At 37.5% G+C, this 17,807-nt stretch overlaps 1 protein-coding gene across 5 annotated transcripts in view; it reads left to right on the top strand.

Annotated features, from left to right (window-relative positions):
* LOC139462398 (epidermal growth factor receptor kinase substrate 8-like protein 1) overlaps positions 1 to 17,063 on the top strand; it is a 93,682-nt gene extending 76,619 nt beyond the window's left edge. For 3 of the 5 annotated variants that reach the window (XM_071244087.1, XM_071244083.1, XM_071244084.1), the window contains exons 21-25: positions 669 to 861; positions 1,574 to 1,709; positions 2,965 to 3,109; positions 4,108 to 4,128; positions 8,334 to 17,063. In XM_071244087.1, coding sequence (XP_071100188.1) covers positions 669 to 861; positions 1,574 to 1,709; positions 2,965 to 3,109; positions 4,108 to 4,128; positions 8,334 to 8,452 — 614 coding nt within the window. In that variant the 3' untranslated portion in view covers positions 8,453 to 17,063. Of the gene's footprint in view, positions 1 to 668; positions 862 to 1,573; positions 1,710 to 2,964; positions 3,110 to 4,107; positions 4,129 to 5,136; positions 5,152 to 8,333 lie in introns of all 5 variants that reach the window. The other 2 variants (XM_071244085.1, XM_071244086.1) reach the window with 2 other exon arrangements.
* Positions 17,064 to 17,807: the final 744 nt, after the last annotated feature.

Below are 17,807 nucleotides of genomic sequence, written 5' to 3'. Positions count from 1 at the left end.
TGTCAAACTATTCCAAATTAGATGTTTTGTACCTCTTTTGTATCTCTTGCCACCAACAGCGGGTACCGGGGTAGGGTCGGGTAATAGGGGTGTGGGTACCCGGGTAGAAAATTTGGACTCGTCCCAGTCCTAGTGGATATGCTACTGGGCTGGCTGACTGGTAATTGACCAAAGCATGTGTTACAGAAATCCTTAATTTACATTAGAATGACACCGGTGTAGCCTTCTGGTTAAATCATTCGCTCGTCACGCTGAATACCTGGATTCAATTCCCCACATGGGTACAATGTCCCTGCCGTAATATTGCTGGAATATTGCTAAAAGCGGTGTAAAACCATACTCACTCACTCAAGTTAAAATATGTAGGTTGATGGTCATGCTGTCAACCACTGGTTTGTTTTTCCAAGGGCCATTAATCTGTATGTTACAGTGTTGATTGACGTGAAACTCATTTCAGTGGCTTGCCTCTCGTGGGGTTCCAGGTGAGAACAGATTCTCCATATCTCATACTTGTTTAGAGCTGACCAATGAGAATTGGATGGTCAGGATCTGGGACTGGTTGTGTGTCATTATTGATCATGTGATCAATTACTGGTTTGCTTCATATGGCTGGAATACTGCAGACTGTGGTGTTATTTATTAACTCACTCGCTCATTGATTCTGTCAGGGTCGAGAGATAAGACCCACCAGGACATCCTCCATGATGAGCTGAGAGAGAAGATGAACTCCAAGGGTATCCTACAGCAGCAGCAGGTGCCCCCTCTCAAGCTCCGCCCTCAAGCTGCCAATGTCTACATCACCCGGCGCTCTTCGCCCAGTGAGGTCAAGGAATGGCTGGAAGCTAAAGGATTCTCAGACTTGTAAGAAGAATCTTATTAAATTTTATTAGGAAGTAATTACGGTACATCATCTAATTCGGCATGTGCGCTTGTCAAGTGGTTAAAGTGTTCGCTTGTCACACCCAAGGCCAGGGTTTCATTTTCAACATGGGTACAATGTGTGAAGCTCATTTCTGGTGTTCCCCGCCGTGATATGGATTTGATATTGCTGTGTTTTCTGTGTCTCCAGATGTATCAGTGTCAAGGGTAGGATGATTCATTACATTTTGTGCAGCATCTAAAACCATTGCTCCTATGTTTGTTGTGTGTCGAGATGTATCAGTGTCAAGGGTAGGATGATTCATTACATTTTGTGCAGCATCTAAAACCATTGCTCCTATGTTTTCTGTGTCTCCAGATGTATCAGTGTCAAGGGTAGGATCATTCATTACATTTTGTGCAGCATCTAAAACCATTGGTCCTATGTTTGTTGTGTCTCCAGATGTATCAGTGTCAAGGGTAGGATGATTCATTACATTTTGTGCAGCATCTAAAACCATTGCTCCTATGTTTTCTGTGTCTCCAGATGTATCAGTGTCAAGGGTAGGATGATTCATTACATTTTGTGCAGCATCTAAAACCATTGCTCCTATGTTTTCTGTGTCTCCAGATGTATCAGTGTCAAGGGTAGGATGATTCATTACATTTTGTGCAGCATCTAAAACCATTGCTCCTATGTTTTCTGTGTCTCCAGATGTATCAAGACTCTGCATGGCTACAGTGCACAGGAGTTGTTCCAGCTGAAGAAGCGAGACTTTGAGAGATTCATCGGACATGAGGAGGCCGTGAGGCTGGATGGTCAGCTCACCTTACAGAAGAAAACATCCGGGGTAAGTGCCACAACCAACTCATCTCAACACTGTCAGACTAAACACTACACATTTAGGGCACCTAAGACTGAAGTGGGGGGATCGTCCTCGATTATTCAGGGTATTTTATCTCCATCCAATATGATGTATTCCCAAGTCACACTCACCGCCATTTTTTCCAAAGTAGCATCACCTTCTTCAAGACTCGTATTACTATTTCTCTCGCCCATGTATTATAAATTAACAACAATCTAATGCCCTTCTGAATGCTAATTTGGCGTAGATGTCGATTTCTATAAATATGTCTTGTACAGGTAAGCCCTTGATATGTACTCTTCAAAAGAAGTTAAAGAACACAGAATTCTTTCATATTGCTATAGGTTTGCCATGACAGATTAACTATAATAATATATGCCCTGACACGTTAACTATAATAATATGAAAGAATTGGGTGTTTCTTTAGCTTTGTTTGTGAAGTATATATAATTGAATCAGAACACATAAATGAATATTTTTTCCTTAAAAAGTTATTTTCATGAATTTTGAGAGAAGAGCAAAGTCCTTTTACGACAAGGCATTCTAAGTTGCATCCTGCAATAAGGCAAATCGAGTGACTGGTGATATCACTGTTCGTTTCATTCACGAAAATTCAGTGCATTTTGATTTGATGGCTGACAGCATTAACTGGATTTGAAATGAATCTATGGGGGTGAATGGCTCCAGGGTATTTATCATAATAGAATGGTTATATGACATACGGGAAAATGAAGTATGGGATACTGATTGATATGATTTGTTTGTTTGTTGTTTAACGCTGCTCTTAGCAATATTCCAGCTTTATGACGGCTGTCTGTACATAATCGAGTCTGGACCAGACGATCTAGTGATTGATGTCATGAGCATTAATCCACGCCATTGGGACACGTTGACATGCATCAACCAAGTCAGCAAGCCTGAACACCCAATCCCGTTAGATGCCTCTTACAACAATCATAGTTGCCTTTTACAGCAAGCATGGGTTGCTGAAGATCTTTTCTAACCCGGATCTAGGTTTGCAGATCCTATTTTGGAACATTTTTGTCCTAGTTCTACTTTGGGACAGACCCAAATTAAAAACGTTGATCCATAAAAAAATAGTACCGGGATCACATAACTTAGCTTACTGTCAGACTGATATTCCAGGTAAAGATACACTGCTTTTCCTAATGAACATGTTGGTTGTTAATATGTTTGTCCATGAGTGTGACTGTACGTAACACTGGAACATGTTGTGTAGTTCGAGACACGGGGTGGCAAGGAACTGCGGGATATCCTACAGCGGCGGAAGGAGCGAGCAGCCACTAGCGCCAATGAAGAAGCTGCCATGGGGCATCCTCCAGGATTCCGACCAATCACACCCTCGGATGATGAGGACTCAGACGGTAAGGACAGAGTCATGTGATAATGTGTATTTCTGTGGTTGGTCTTTGGCAGCCATTTGCTGACTTGGTACACAATACTGACCTGTTTATCAGTTGTGTAGTTTAGTCTTGTGTATATATGCAAAGAGATTTTATTTATTAATATCCACAAATACCAAAAGGATTTGTAAACTTGAAGTTTAACATTCCCAAAATTGAAAATTAATTTTCTCAAGTACTGTATGAAAGACCTATGAAGAACTGGTATTCTGAGACCATTGTGCATGGGATAAATATTTTATTTGACGCCATCATGGATTCAGTTGTACCAATGAGAATTCAACTGCTTCTGTTTGTCATTTCATGAACACTTTCTGTGATCAGGTGTCACTATTCAATCAATGCTGGGGCGGTCGGGGAGCCTAGTGGTTATAGCGTATGCTCGTCACGCCAATGACCCATGTGAAGCCCATTTGTGGTGTCCCCCGCCGTGATATTGCTGGAATATTGCTAAAAGCGGCGTAAAACCATACTCACTCAATCAATCAATCAATGCAGGATACAGTTATCTCTCATCTATTCATCTTATTTATTTAATAATGGCCAGACCATTGTTTCCTTTTTGGTTTACGGATTATGAGAGTTAAAAAATTATCAGTAGGTTTGAAAAAATATCTAAATATAGAAATGCATTTATACAGGATTTTTAAAATCCTCTTAAATTTTTATTTGGATCGGTGAAATGATAAAAAGCAATTATGATCTATCATTGGAAAAAATTCTGTTTATTTTGATTATCAAAGCACTTTTAAGTTTGGCAGTTTGAAAAAAAACCTTGTCATTCTGATTTGATTTTTTGTCAGACGTTTCGATGTCAGCATATCCCTAAACCAAGCCAAAAGGTATTGGGCCTCATGTCTTGTGATATCTATCATGTCTCCTCTATCTGCACATCTATGTCTGTATGTATTTCAACATGTAAGACAGGTAACATTACACATTCACCCCTCTTCTCTCAGTGTTTGTCGATGGCGCCGATGGTAAATTTTACACACAATCATGTTCACATGCAAACCCTGCTGCTACACTTGGTATCGGGTGGGGTATAGACAAGGTTCTTGTTGAGACGTAACTGCCCCCTAGGGAAATAACTAGCATAGCTGCTAGAGCCCAGTTGGGTTAGTGAGTGAGTTGGGCTTTATGCCACTTTTTGCAATTGTCAACCCATGTCATGATTGTGGTAGGGGGCAGATATGAGCTTCATGCTGGGAATCGAATCCAGATTTTAGGCATAACAAGTAATGCTTGAACCACTAGGCTACCACAATGCCCTCAGTCAGGTTTGAGGCAGATAGGCTGGGGATGGAGCGTGGGTGGGTTTGTGAGTGGGGAGGGGTTGAGGGTAATTAAACATGACAGGGTTGGGGAGGGGTTTAGGATGAAACTACATTTTGGGGAGGGCCTTTAAAAAGCAGTTTGAGTGTAAGATATTGGAGACAAGAGTGAAGAAATGGAGAACAGAAGAGGTGGCTGGCTCAATAGCTGAACAGGGTGGTCGGGTAGCCTAGTGGTTAAAGCGTTTGCTCATCACGCTGAAGACCCGGGTTCGATTACCGACATGGGTACAATGTGTGAAGCCCATTTCTGGTGTCCCCCGCCGTGATATTACAGGAATATTGCTAGAAGCGGCATAAAACCATACTCACTCACTCACTCACTAAATAGCTGAACACAAATTTGTATCGTGTATGGTTTAAACGAGTACACCTCAGTTTTCAAAGAACAAAGGCGTTAATACGTTGAATATGTATTTGGTTGTCATGTATCATGGATGCTGGAATAGAATTTGAAAACGGAGCAACTTGTCTCTCAATAGCCTTGTCTGGCAGTGCAATGTGTTTCTGCTGATTGAGTTAGAGACAACATCAAGGGACTGCATGAGTGATCGTGAGTGTGTGAGTGGCGCCGGTATTTGGCAAGAGTGAGTGAGTGGCGCCGGTATACTGCATGATGCTAGTGTTAGCTGCATGTATTTCCTTGCCTTACAGAAGACTCAGACAATGGTGAGTTACTGGGTAGAATTGAATTCCTCTTCATCTGTTTTATTTTTACTCTTATAACAGGCTACCGGAAAAAGATTATATTTGTAAGACAGTGTTGTACTATATCAAGTTATTTATTTGTACACCTCGCAACACGTTCATCTGGAATGTTGTTTGTTAATAAAATAATTGAAAATTTTCACTCACATTTTTATACCTGTATAAGCATGATAAGAAATGACACATAATTAGCTGGGTTTGCCAAGTTTTTCACAATAAAAAAATATTAGAATCTATCTTTGTTTTGAAGTTCACATATCTGTTTTTCATTTCAATAATTTAAACACACATTAACACATTTACCACAAGAATGTTGTCTTATAACACTACTTCTAAAATCTATCTGTCTAGAGATACATGTCTAGAGTGTCTGTCTTTTGATGTTTATCGGGAATGTCTGTCAAGAGGTGTCCGTTTTTTGTGTAATGCCACACTCAGCAATATTCCAGCTATATGAAGGCGATCTGTAAATACTCTAGTCACCACCTGGCAACCAGTGATTATCATCATGAGTATTGATCCACACAGTTAGTGAACTATGACACTCAGTCAACCAAGCCACCAAACCTGACCACCCAAGTTAGTTGACTCTTACGACAATCATAGGTTGCTGGGGACAAACTCTTACCCAGAATCCTAAAGGGTTCTTGATGTTTCTGACAGCAGATATCTCTCTAGCATTTCTGTCTAGACGTGTCTGTCAATAGATTTCTGTCTAGACGTGTCTGTCGATAGATTTCTGTCTAGACGTGTCTGTCAATAGATTTCTGTCTAGACGTGTCTGTCGATAGATTTCTGTCTAAACGTGTCTGTCAATAGATTTCTGTCTAGACGTGTCTGTCAATAGATTTCTGTCTAGACGTGTCTGTCAATAGATTTCTGTCTAGACGTGTCTGTCAATAGATTTCTGTCTAGACGTGTCTGTCGATAGATTTCTGTCATGGGATGTCTGTGTTAGTGATGTCTGTTTAGGGATGTGTGATGAGAGTGTTTGTTTGGAGATTTGCTTGTCTAGAAATGTCTGTCTATGGATATGTGGCTAGAGTGTCTGTCTAGACGTGTATGTCTAGAAATGTCTGTCTGTGGATATGTGACTGGAGTATGTGTCCAGACATGTATGTCTATTGATGTCTGTCTGTGGATGCAAGGGGGATCAAGTAGTTTTAAATGGGAGGGTGGGGGTGGGGGTCCAAAATATAAAAATCCTCTCAGTCAATTTTACTGCATACATACTACATTTGGTTTTCAAAAGGGGTGGGTCTCTACCCCCTGGATCCCCTATGGATATGCCTAGATATGAATGTTTAGATGTGTCTATCTTGATGTGGCTGTCCATCGACGTCTGTCGAGGAATGTGTGACTAGAGACGTGTATGTCTAGGGATGGCCAACTATGGATGTCTCGTAAGAGATGTGACAAGTGCCTGTCCATGAATGTCTGATGGAGATTTCTGTCAAGGGATGCCTGTTCACGGATGCATGTGTAGATGTCTGGCAAGTCATTTCATAATAATCTGGCATGGGTGGTCTAACCCATGATGGATTCTTGGTGTGTCAATGTTAATGTGCACTGATGTAGATCACGCTAGCCTGAGATCTGTCACAGCATTTGGAGATGGTACTTCACTGCCTCACCGTAGTTCAGTAGTGTAACACCCACACTGCCATAGCTAGTGTATAGTCAGCAGCTAAAAGCTAAAAAGACAAATCCATTACAATCAGATCTTGTACTCCATCACAATAGCTCTCTATGTGAAGATTTCACACCTCCACAGGAGGTCGGGTCAGGTGACCTCTCAGTCAGCTAATTCTCCTATGTCTTGAAAATGAATATAATCAGGGAGTTCCAAATGCTGAAACATAAAGCTGTTTGCTAACCTCCATATTTGTAAACCGAGGTGGTAAAGAATCTTTTTAGAAAGTGAACATCTCATTGGCTCCAAATCCCACACATCCTTAATTACGATTGGTCAGTCTCTCAGTAGTCATCTGACGTAACCTTCTCTAAGTGTTGTGGGGTCTTGACACACAGAGCTATCATACCTAGAGTAAGGATCTGATTTTAATGAGATTGATCAAATATTTCCTTCCAGCCATGGGAAACAGGAACTTGGTTGTCTTTATGGAAATAAATGTTGTATTTCTGACTACATTGACTTAAAAAATTAGGATCAGTTGGTAGGTAAACAGGTAAAAATGTTTGACATTTTATACACAGTACAGATAAAGCATTATTGAGGATTTCAAGAGCTGAACATTGTTTATTGTGCCGTATGTTCTGACACGTGACGTGGGATATGCACAGTAAGACTGTCATATAAACATGGCCTCAAGACTCAGATCAGATAATTCACTTAGTTGCATCATTACATGAAACAGCTGAGGATAATGAAGCTGTTTTTATTTGTAACGATATTTCAGGTGTACGATTCACGATGACAGGGCAAGAAATAGCTCTGAAAGGTTGTTTCAAATAATGAAGTTATAATAAATCCTTAATGTTTCATTTCTTCTTTTTCTACCAACTTCTAAAGACTGCCTCCATTGTCTAGAGGTGGAGCGTCCGCCCGGAGAGCAGAAGGTCCGGGGTTCGATCCCCGGCCGCATCATACCAAAAGACTTTAAAAGACCATACTTGTTGTTACCCTGTCTGGCGCTCTGCATTAAGGGGCTAAAACAAGGACTGGTCGGCTCGGAGTCAGTATACTGTGTCTGAATGAGGTATTCATGTTAAACTGTGGCATGGTATCTCAGTGTGCTAGCACTATAAATCGGCATCAGTCCGGACTAGTACAAGCAGCCACACACACACACACACACACACATGTGCATGCAGGTCGCTATATAAGTGCAATAATCTTGGACACGACGTTAACCCCAGTTTCACCTCACCAACTTTTAAATGCCTATCAAAGAGTCAAAGCTGTTCTATATATCCATGACATCCATGATTTATGTTATTAATACATGTTATTATGATTTAAGTTTATTGCCATTTCACTTTTTATAGGATAAGTACCCTTATCTTCTCCAGCAAATATTAATTGTGAGATTACATGAAAATAAAAGATATTTAACTCATAAAAAAATATTTGTTTTGCATGTGGACAATATCCAGTATTTATTGTGGTTGTCTTGTTTCAGATTCATCCAATGATCCGCACTTAGCAGAAACTGGCAAAACTCTCCGAGATCTGCTGATCAGACAACGCAAGAAAATCATGGAAAACAATGTGTTCGACAACCCGGGACATCACCACTGAGGGGAGGCTACTCTGGCATGGATGAAGAAGGGAGATAACTCTTCTCCAATGGTGCATAAAATATAAATGTTAATGACTGGGTTTGTTGCAGCGCACACAAGTTAAAACCTGTGCGGGGGGATGCCCCAAGTATTTAGTCTCCTACTTAGAATATGTCCATGTATGTATTTACTTTATATCAAATGGTATGAATCTTTGTTTTACCTTTTGGGTTGTGTATCAAACATATTGGAATATTGCCCTTGGTCCAAATATGAAATAAACAACTATACTAATTACGTTGATAATTTATACCCAGCTATACAACACCTGTCCATAATGACATAATGACTGTATGCACATATGCGCAATTTATGACAAGACCAACATGGTTGTATAAAGTGAGGTCGTTGGTGTAATATGTCTGATTTGTTTGAAAGGAGTACCAGTACCAGTGAATACAAAATACCCTATTATATAAATAATATGCTTGTATCACTAGAGTACCTGTGTGTAGAAAGGATGCTTCAGAACCGTTCTGAGAAAACCATCATTTGGATACCAAATACCTTGTTATATAAATAATATGCTTTTTCACATGAAAACCTATGTGTACAATGGTTGCTCCAGAAACATTCTGAGAAAACCATCATTTGGATACCAAATACCTTGTTATATAAATATTATGCTTTTTCACATGAAAACCTATGTGTACAATGGTTGCTTCAGAAACATTCTGAGAAAACCATCGTACAAATAGAAAATACCTTGTTTTATGAATAATATGCTTGTATCACTGGAGTACCTGTGTGTTCAGGGGATGCTTCAGAACCATTCTGAGAAAAGTTTTGATCTAACCATTGTATGAATACAATATACCGTGTTAGATAACAATATACTTGTATAGCATGAATACCCCAGATTTGCATATATAGCAAGCATGGATTTTGAAAGGAGGGGTGTACAGCTTTAGGGGAAAAGGGGTGCACTTAAAATACCAAAATCCTAGCACATAATTCGGGAAACAATTTGTGTTTATTCGCCAAATATTGTCCAGTAATTTTTAGTTTTGCTTCCACAATGCCACCAGATGATTTAGCTGTAAGTTGTATGTTATAGGTAAACATGATTAGTATGCTTCAAATAAGGATGACACATATCTACTCCTCCCTGAATCTATTTATGCATAGTTGCTTCAGATACTTTCAGAATCATTTTTATCTAAATATACATGAACTTGTTCTGTTGATGAAAATATTTAGACTTGGTATAATGTGCTTTAAAAATGTCTTGTCAAAAGGAAGTTAAGTGAATAATTATTCAGGATTGGTTGACAACTTATTGCTTAAACTTTGATTAAAATTAGGCATGTTGACATTATTGTCTCAAATACTTTGCTCATATAATATATGGTTTTCAGTTTTGCTCAGCGATAAACTTGCCAAAAAGTAATGCTAATGTAGTCTGTATACTACAGGTGTGGTACACTCATAATGTACTCAATTAGGCTAAAAAAAATAGTCTTGGTTCTCAGGCACCACAACTATCATCACAAAGTCTGCCCTACGTTGTGTTGTTCCATTTTCCAAATAATATAAAAATCCTAATACTTAAACACAATGTGAGGGCGGTCGGGTAGCCTAGTGGTTAAAGCGTTCGCTCGTCACGCCGAAGACCCGGGTTCGATTCCCGACATGGGTACAATGTGTGAAGCCCATTTCTGGTGTCCCCCCGCCGTGATATAGCTGGAATATTGCTAAAAGCGGCGTAAACCATACTCACTCACTAAACACAATGTGATCCAATATAGCACACAGTTACTTCCCTTTACATGCACACTGCATTACTGCGCATCGCGTGTTATAGTCATGGTAGTAATGAGTTTGAAGGTTTGTTTATGTAGGGAGGACCATTCCCAGGTTGATGGTACACAACTGTTTATTTCGTTACATACTAGTTTCAACAAGCAACAAAAAAAAACATCACCCGCCTGCACTATATTTTCAAAAGTCATTGCCTGAGAACCAATTCTTTTATTTTTATTAAGCCTTAGTCATATTTATGTAAATAACATGCATTGGAGAATCAGTATAGTTTTAATCAAACTCGTGTAGACTAGCTAGCACCAAGTAAGGCCAAAGAATTGCGAGGTTTTGTTGCTATAAGGACATTGTGGTTCCTTGGTAACCATAGAAACACCCTTGTATACTCTGGAAACAAAACAATGACACTCATTTTTTACAGCCTGGCTGGTTGAGTTGTCCCCAGTCTGTTAGTGCATCATCAAAACAATTTATTAAAATATTTATTAAAATATATTTTTCTTATTTGTTTTACAAAGTAATAAGTGTCAAAAGTGTGTTTTCAAATCAAAAGTCAAATGATTATTTTGTCTCGTATGTTGGCCTACTTCAAGGGATTTTTTAAGGACTAATGAATCAGAAAAAAAGACTACTCAATAATTCATTTTATTTCACATGTGTAAAAATGGTAGAGAGATTTTAAGATTTAATGAAATTAGCCGTTTATTCTTCACACCTGCACTATAGTCTCTGTGACGTTTAGAAATAGTCAACAGGGAAGTAGTTTCTAGATAACCGTTACTGCTTGCATCAACAAATATCCTAGTCAGCTTGTAATACCACTATTGGAGGACCTCAAACTGCTTGAAATGTCAATAGGAGATTTATATCTGTAACCATGGTGATGGTTGAAACAAAATACTGAGTATACCAAATATCACTGGCAGTGAACACGTCCAATGTTGCCGAATATCAAAATGGTAGCTATGGCTGCCGTCACATGTTGCCACTAAACTACCGGCATGAATTTTTCTAATTATTAAAAATCTTCAACAACCCTCCTTACCTAAAGACAATCAAAGGTGTTTGTATATAGACTTGAATTTTGTCAAATATATTTGTTTTTTGTTTATACACTGGTTCCAACATTTAGCTTCTTGCCCCCAAAACAATTCAGGTTTTCCCTTTTGAAGAAATAAATGTAAATAGACATGTTTGTATTCAAGTTTTGCACTTTTCTATTTTAACCAGATTTTAATTGTTGTATGTACTGTTTTCTGTATCTGACATGTCTTTGGTGAGAGGACTGTATAGCCTCAGCCAGGCATAGGACATCAAACGTCGGGACTGAATCACATTTACTGGTATTCAATCTTACCAATTGTTTATTGATACTTTGCCAAAACAATTGTTTAATGAATCAACTTGGTATACTTTCTTCAGCTCATCTTTTAATCCTCTTCATATTTTTACTAGACTCTACCCAGATTGATAGGAAGGCTTGTTTAGACATTATGATCTTCAGAATGGCCTTATTATTGACCGATACATTGACATGGATCCACGGGCAGTAATCTGCGACTAGTGTTTATTATGAAGAAAATGTAGCTGACATGGTACATGACAATTAGTTTCCTGACTAACAGAGGGCAGTCAGGTAGCCTAGGGTTTAAAGCGTTCGCTCGTCACGCCGAAGACCTGGGTTCGATTCCCGACATGGTTACAATGTGTGAAGCCCATTTCTGGGGTCCCCTGCCGTGATATTGCTGGAATATTGCTAAAAGTGGCGTAAAACCATACTCACTCACTCATTACCAACATAACATGTTGTATACCTGTGGTGTCATTTTGTTTCACAGGAAGTCATGAGGAAGATGTCAGAAAGTTGTACCGTTCATTTTGGAGTTTTGTGACAATCCGATCTATTAATAGCATCCCTTCATGCCTCCCTCATGTCGGAGGTGAAGAATTGTTTCTTTTATACCAGTGCTAAAGAGGAAATCCTTCCCTGATAATACTTTCCCAATTTTGTTATGTTCATTCCAGTCCTACTTCCCTACAACTAACATTAATAGGTTGCAAAACCAAGACTGCTTTCCTTGATAAGGTTCTGACCATAGGATGTTACAAACAGATTTACTGTGTATATCGTGTTGACGATAACTGAAGCATGTGTTAGGTAGCTCATCTTCAATTTGATACTAATGAAAGCCACAAATATTATAGTGACAATGACAATTTTAAGCAGAAGAATACCTACATCTATCCTAGCTTAACCCATTATAGTATTTTATATTTGTGAAATGTTTTATGCAAAGCACTCAGATGTCCACATGATAATGAGGCGGGTCCTGGATTTTGAAAAGGGGAATGGGGAATGCACAAGGACAGATCCAGGATTCGTTAAAGGGAGGGGTCCAAAATACCAAAATCCTCCCTCAGATAATTTTACTGCCCACAACATTTGGTTTTCAAAATGGGGGGCACCTGGACTCCTGTTTTTCATTGATCATGGAACTATTTAACAAGGAGAGGGTTAACTGTGAGGGTGGTCTGCTGGCTACATATTCTAGGGTAGTCTTATTAACACACACAGGCTTATACCACAAGAATTAATGACTCTTGCAGTTACCTTGACAATACTACTGATAAAGATGTTACTGTAACACCTGATGACAAATTCTTTAAAGAAATTAAAGTAACTTTAGTTAAAAAGGGGAATACTTCTTACATTATGTACTTTTAACCCTTAGAAACAGATATTCTGTTCTTGAAAAGGGGGAATAACTCTTACAATCTATTCCATTAACCAATAGGACAAATTCATCTGTTGCTGCATAAAGGGGAGTAACTCTCATATTCTGTACTGTTTACCAACAGGACTTGATATTCTGTTGCTTCCGAAAAGGGGAGTAACTCTCATATTCTCTGCTGTTAACCTGCAAAACTAACAATTCTATAGAAAATTCTGTAACCAAACAAATTTACTCAAAATATTCTTCTATGTAATGTGTTTAGTGTTGTGTGTTGTCGTTGGTTGTGTTCAGTGATCGATCACACAATGTTGCCAAATCCTGCGTTGTAGTCCCATATAGAATGTGATATATGTACAGACCATGTAGTATATATAAATAGAGCTATGCATAATACAGTGTTACACATAGTATTACATACACAGCTGCACAAGATTATGCTGTATTCCATGCAGATGCCATACTTCCTCTAATAAATGCCTGGTGTATAATGCAGGAGTATTGAAAAGTCAGTTTTAACCAAACATATAGAAGAAAAACAACTGAATGAGTTGGTAAAAATATTTTCCTCACATGGCTATGAAATAAATCATTAGTGCTGCTACCCTATGGTGTATATACTGAACAAAGAATGTTAAGGATTGTAAATATTTTTTTGGATATTTTTGTTAAGTCTTCACATTAAAAAACATATTCCCCAAAAATATTCTTGATACTTAATTGTTTTGTTCAGTATTTAAGTCTTGACAGTCGATAGTATACTGACAGATGAAAATAGAATCCTTAGGCCATAGAAATTTGATTATTAGATTTTCATCCAATTTGAAAAAAACAGTGAACAGGAAGTATTTTATATTTTAGGTATTATTTTTTTTAACAAACAGTGTACTTATTAGAGGCATTTATTAGAGGAATCAGTTATACTCTTGTATCTTTACACTAGAATAGTCAGTGCCATGTTTTTTGTGGATTTTTTATACTTTTGTAAGCTTTAACCGACAAAATCCCAGCAGTGTGGTAGTCGTCCCTTCCTGCAGTTCTGTGGCTCGTTAAGCTTGTTCCAAGAATCACCTGAGACAGGACACAGACATGGGGACATGGGGACATCTTTTTCCAAATCCATTTGTACTCTCAAGATAGTTTTCTCGTTACCCAAGAATTATTGAATAAATTGCACATGTCTAGACAAATAAGAAGTTTTTAGGAAATGTAAAACTCTATTTCCAGCTCACCTGAACGAGATTTTCATGTGAGTTATTGTCTTGGTATGTTGTCCCTCCTTGATCCAGTTGTCCAAGTTGTCTAAGGTGCTGCAGTTCACTGTACAGAGTTGTGTCCCTTGGGCACGCCAGAAATCTATGATTGTGGGTTCGTATCCTGGTTCGCCCATATTATGTTTGTAGGTTTGTCAGCACCATACCCATGCTTGTGGGTTTCACCAAAGTGGTTAACGTCTGAGACCTGCATCACGTCAGGCTTTCCTCCCACATTAAGCTGACATGGCATGATATACAACTGGAATACTGATAAAGCCCAACTCATTACGTAACTTTTAACATCTTCTCTGAAAGCAGCGTAGGTCCAAAAGTATGTCTACCTTAACATAATATGTTACGTGAATTAGCATATTTAGGTTTGGCGCTTCCGTGTAAATCAGCCATAGATCAAGCTATGAATTTATTTTCATGAAGCTGTTGTTTTTGTGAGTGATAAACAGTGATTTTGCCAATAATACAGGAACATATATTTCTTTGGGCATATTTTGAGTTTTGAATGTTTGATAACCAGTATGATTCTTAAAAGCTTAGCATTTTACTAAAAACACAAAATTGAAGTGAGCTACAGAGACTATGGCTCTACCTTGAATCCCTTGTGTGTAAAGAATTGTTTAAAAAAATGTTGTTCATGTGTAAAATTTATATCAATTAATTATAATAACCACATGTATTCAATAACAGTATATAGACTTAAGACCAAGACAGTACTCATCTGACAATATAGTGCTATAAATCATAACAAAAGTTGGTTGATGATTCTTTTAAACATTTTTAGATTTATTCCTTAATTTTCATAAGTTGATATAAAACATGTCTGTTACATACATCTTGAGTGTTCTATATACTTTATCATAAGGACATATTCTGCATACAGTTTCATTATAACCAGAAAAAAAGAATATTATTTGTCACCATGGTAATGAAACTTTATTATTCAAGGAAATAATTTTATGTTAACATATGATGATCACACTTTCAAATTCAAATTTTGTGTTAAGCATTGAAACAGTATGATAGTAGTATGGGTACAAGTTTGTTTGTTTTTCACATTAAAGATTTACAAGTTTTTTTAATTTTGTTAATAGACTAAACTAGGTCAAGTTAGAATGCATTTGATATTAGCATATCTGGCCCATTGCACAAAGGGATCTTAGCGCTATGATTATTGTAAGTATGTCAAAGTTCGATCGTCTTAGCGCTAAGATTGCTTTGTGGAACTTGGAGCTGATAGACTTGCTTTGGTCCCATTTACTGGTAGTCTTTGCAAATTCTAATGATCGTAGGTTATATTTGGGAATGTTCAACATTGACATGCTAAATGAGAATCAAGTAGAGCTTTGGGAATTTGTTCACAGCATCATGCAGTGTTTTATTCATTTGTAATTAGTAGCGAACTTGTAACATACATTTGTAGGAACTACCAGTTATGAATATTGTTGAGAATCTGATACTTGAGTGTCAGTGTGTTACCAGCAACACATGGTGAGGAACATATTGTAGAGGTTAGTAAACTGCACTAACTTAGTAATACAGTAACTACGGTTATAACGAACACGCTTATAACGAACTGACGGATATAACGAACCATTTTTGGGGTCCTGTCTTTTTGCTGTATATATTCCATACATTTGCTTATAACGATCTACGGTTATAACAAATTAAAATTAGTGGTCCCTTTGAATTCGTTATAACTGTAGTTTACTGTATACCGAACAAAAAACGAGACACAATTTCTTGTCAGCTTCTGCATAAACTACAGTAGGTTCAAATAACAAAGTTCAACTGATCTGTGTGCGGTAGCCGGGTAGTGCCTATATCCTGCTATCATGCTCGGTGTAGATGAGAGTAATTGTTTGTTTGATGGGTGAATATAATCTTATATCATGAATCACTTGCAGTGGAGCACCAAATGTAGCTACAATGTTGCTGCTACTTGATCTGCCAAAGCTATGATTTACACAAGGTAGCCTCCAATCCCTTTACCAACTATTGATGTAGTTTGGTAATGGATCACTTGATACATGGTTGTGAATTGTTTAAACTTCATGAGTTATGTTTACATGATACATAAATATCTTCCTCATAGTCTTAGCAGGCCTAGACTTGAATACATAGGAAAATCTTGTTGAACTGGACACCATACAAGGGATCACCATAAATTCCATTTCACTTTAACATGTTTAATATTTGGTTATGATGAATTTAGTTTATTTCTTTTCACATTATAATTTATGATCAACCATTGTGCCATATTGAATGAATATGATAATAATCTTTGTTTGATGAATGGTTAGTCTCCTTGACCTTGATAAAGATTGTATGAATAATATGTAATTTTTTTATTGAAAATTAATTTAATTATTTGAACTATTTAGTTTTCAATTTTCACATTTTCCTTGTCTCAGAGTTGTTTACAAATAAATATTTCTGAATATTATATTTTAATAAATATAACTGAAAAGTGTTTGTTTTTTAATATGCTAATTGTCATTTTCTTCTTTGGGTTTCAAGTCAATTTAATTCTGGTAGTGATATAAAACATTGATATTCTGTAGGGTCTAGTGATCTAGTCATATGGTTTTTGATAATTTTATCTGCTGATAACTTTCTTCCATTAATTGTTATTTGTTTTGATAAGTTTGACAAGTGATGGTTTTTATATCACTTCCAATTTTGTTACCTTTTCAAAGTGCATAATTTGCTAAGATAAGTCAGTGCAATTACCATGGTTACAGTGACAGCTGTAATATCAAGGTTAAATGTATTTTTACGAATAAATATTCTACTGTTAATTAACATGTACATCTAGTTGTTTTCTTTCAGAATGTGTGATTTTGTTAACCTTACCTGATTAGAATAATTTATTTCCCCCCAACTTCCCCTCCCCAACTCAACACCACCCTAACTACATATCACTAGATATGTAAATATATCACATGCTTTTCTTCAAAAAATTGGCGTTGGCGTTTGAGTTACTTAGGACCTAAGTAACAACAACAACAACAACACACATTTGGCGTGTGAAAATACAATTTGGTGAACATTTGGAGTTTGCAAACTGATGTTCCTCGTGTGAACCCCCTTAAGGTTTACTATCTTGTCGAAATATTGTAGTATCGTGGTTCGGACCTGGAACGGCTGTGCATTTTGTAATATAAGGGAGACAACTCTCTTGCCGGAACACAATGTGTTACATGAAAAGTGCTCGCTTAAGAAAGGATGTTAAGAAATATACTAGTATATTGAAAGATAACACGACGCAAAGGCATTTTGTAGTGTACCTACCTATTGATGCAAGTACCTGTACTGTCACAACGGGCCATGGGTACCCCAGAAGGTAAAACAAATTGTAATTTTTATGTGGTACCTTCATAATCAGGAATGAGAATATCATGAATATGGCACATTTAGTTTAAATATTTATGCCATGTAAAAGTAGAAAACAAACACGAAAACAAAACTAGTAATATGTTTTCACAACAGCGACTTCCTGAAACATTTCTTGGGCGACTTGGTTGCTGCGTGTCATTGTATGCCAGTTACG

This window comes from Haliotis cracherodii, unplaced genomic scaffold (genome assembly GCF_022045235.1).
Source record: "Haliotis cracherodii isolate W230 unplaced genomic scaffold, xgHalCrac1.p SCAF_15, whole genome shotgun sequence".
NCBI classification, from domain to species: Eukaryota; Metazoa; Mollusca; class Gastropoda; order Lepetellida; family Haliotidae; genus Haliotis; species Haliotis cracherodii.
This window is presented reverse-complemented; position numbering and strand designations above follow the sequence as displayed.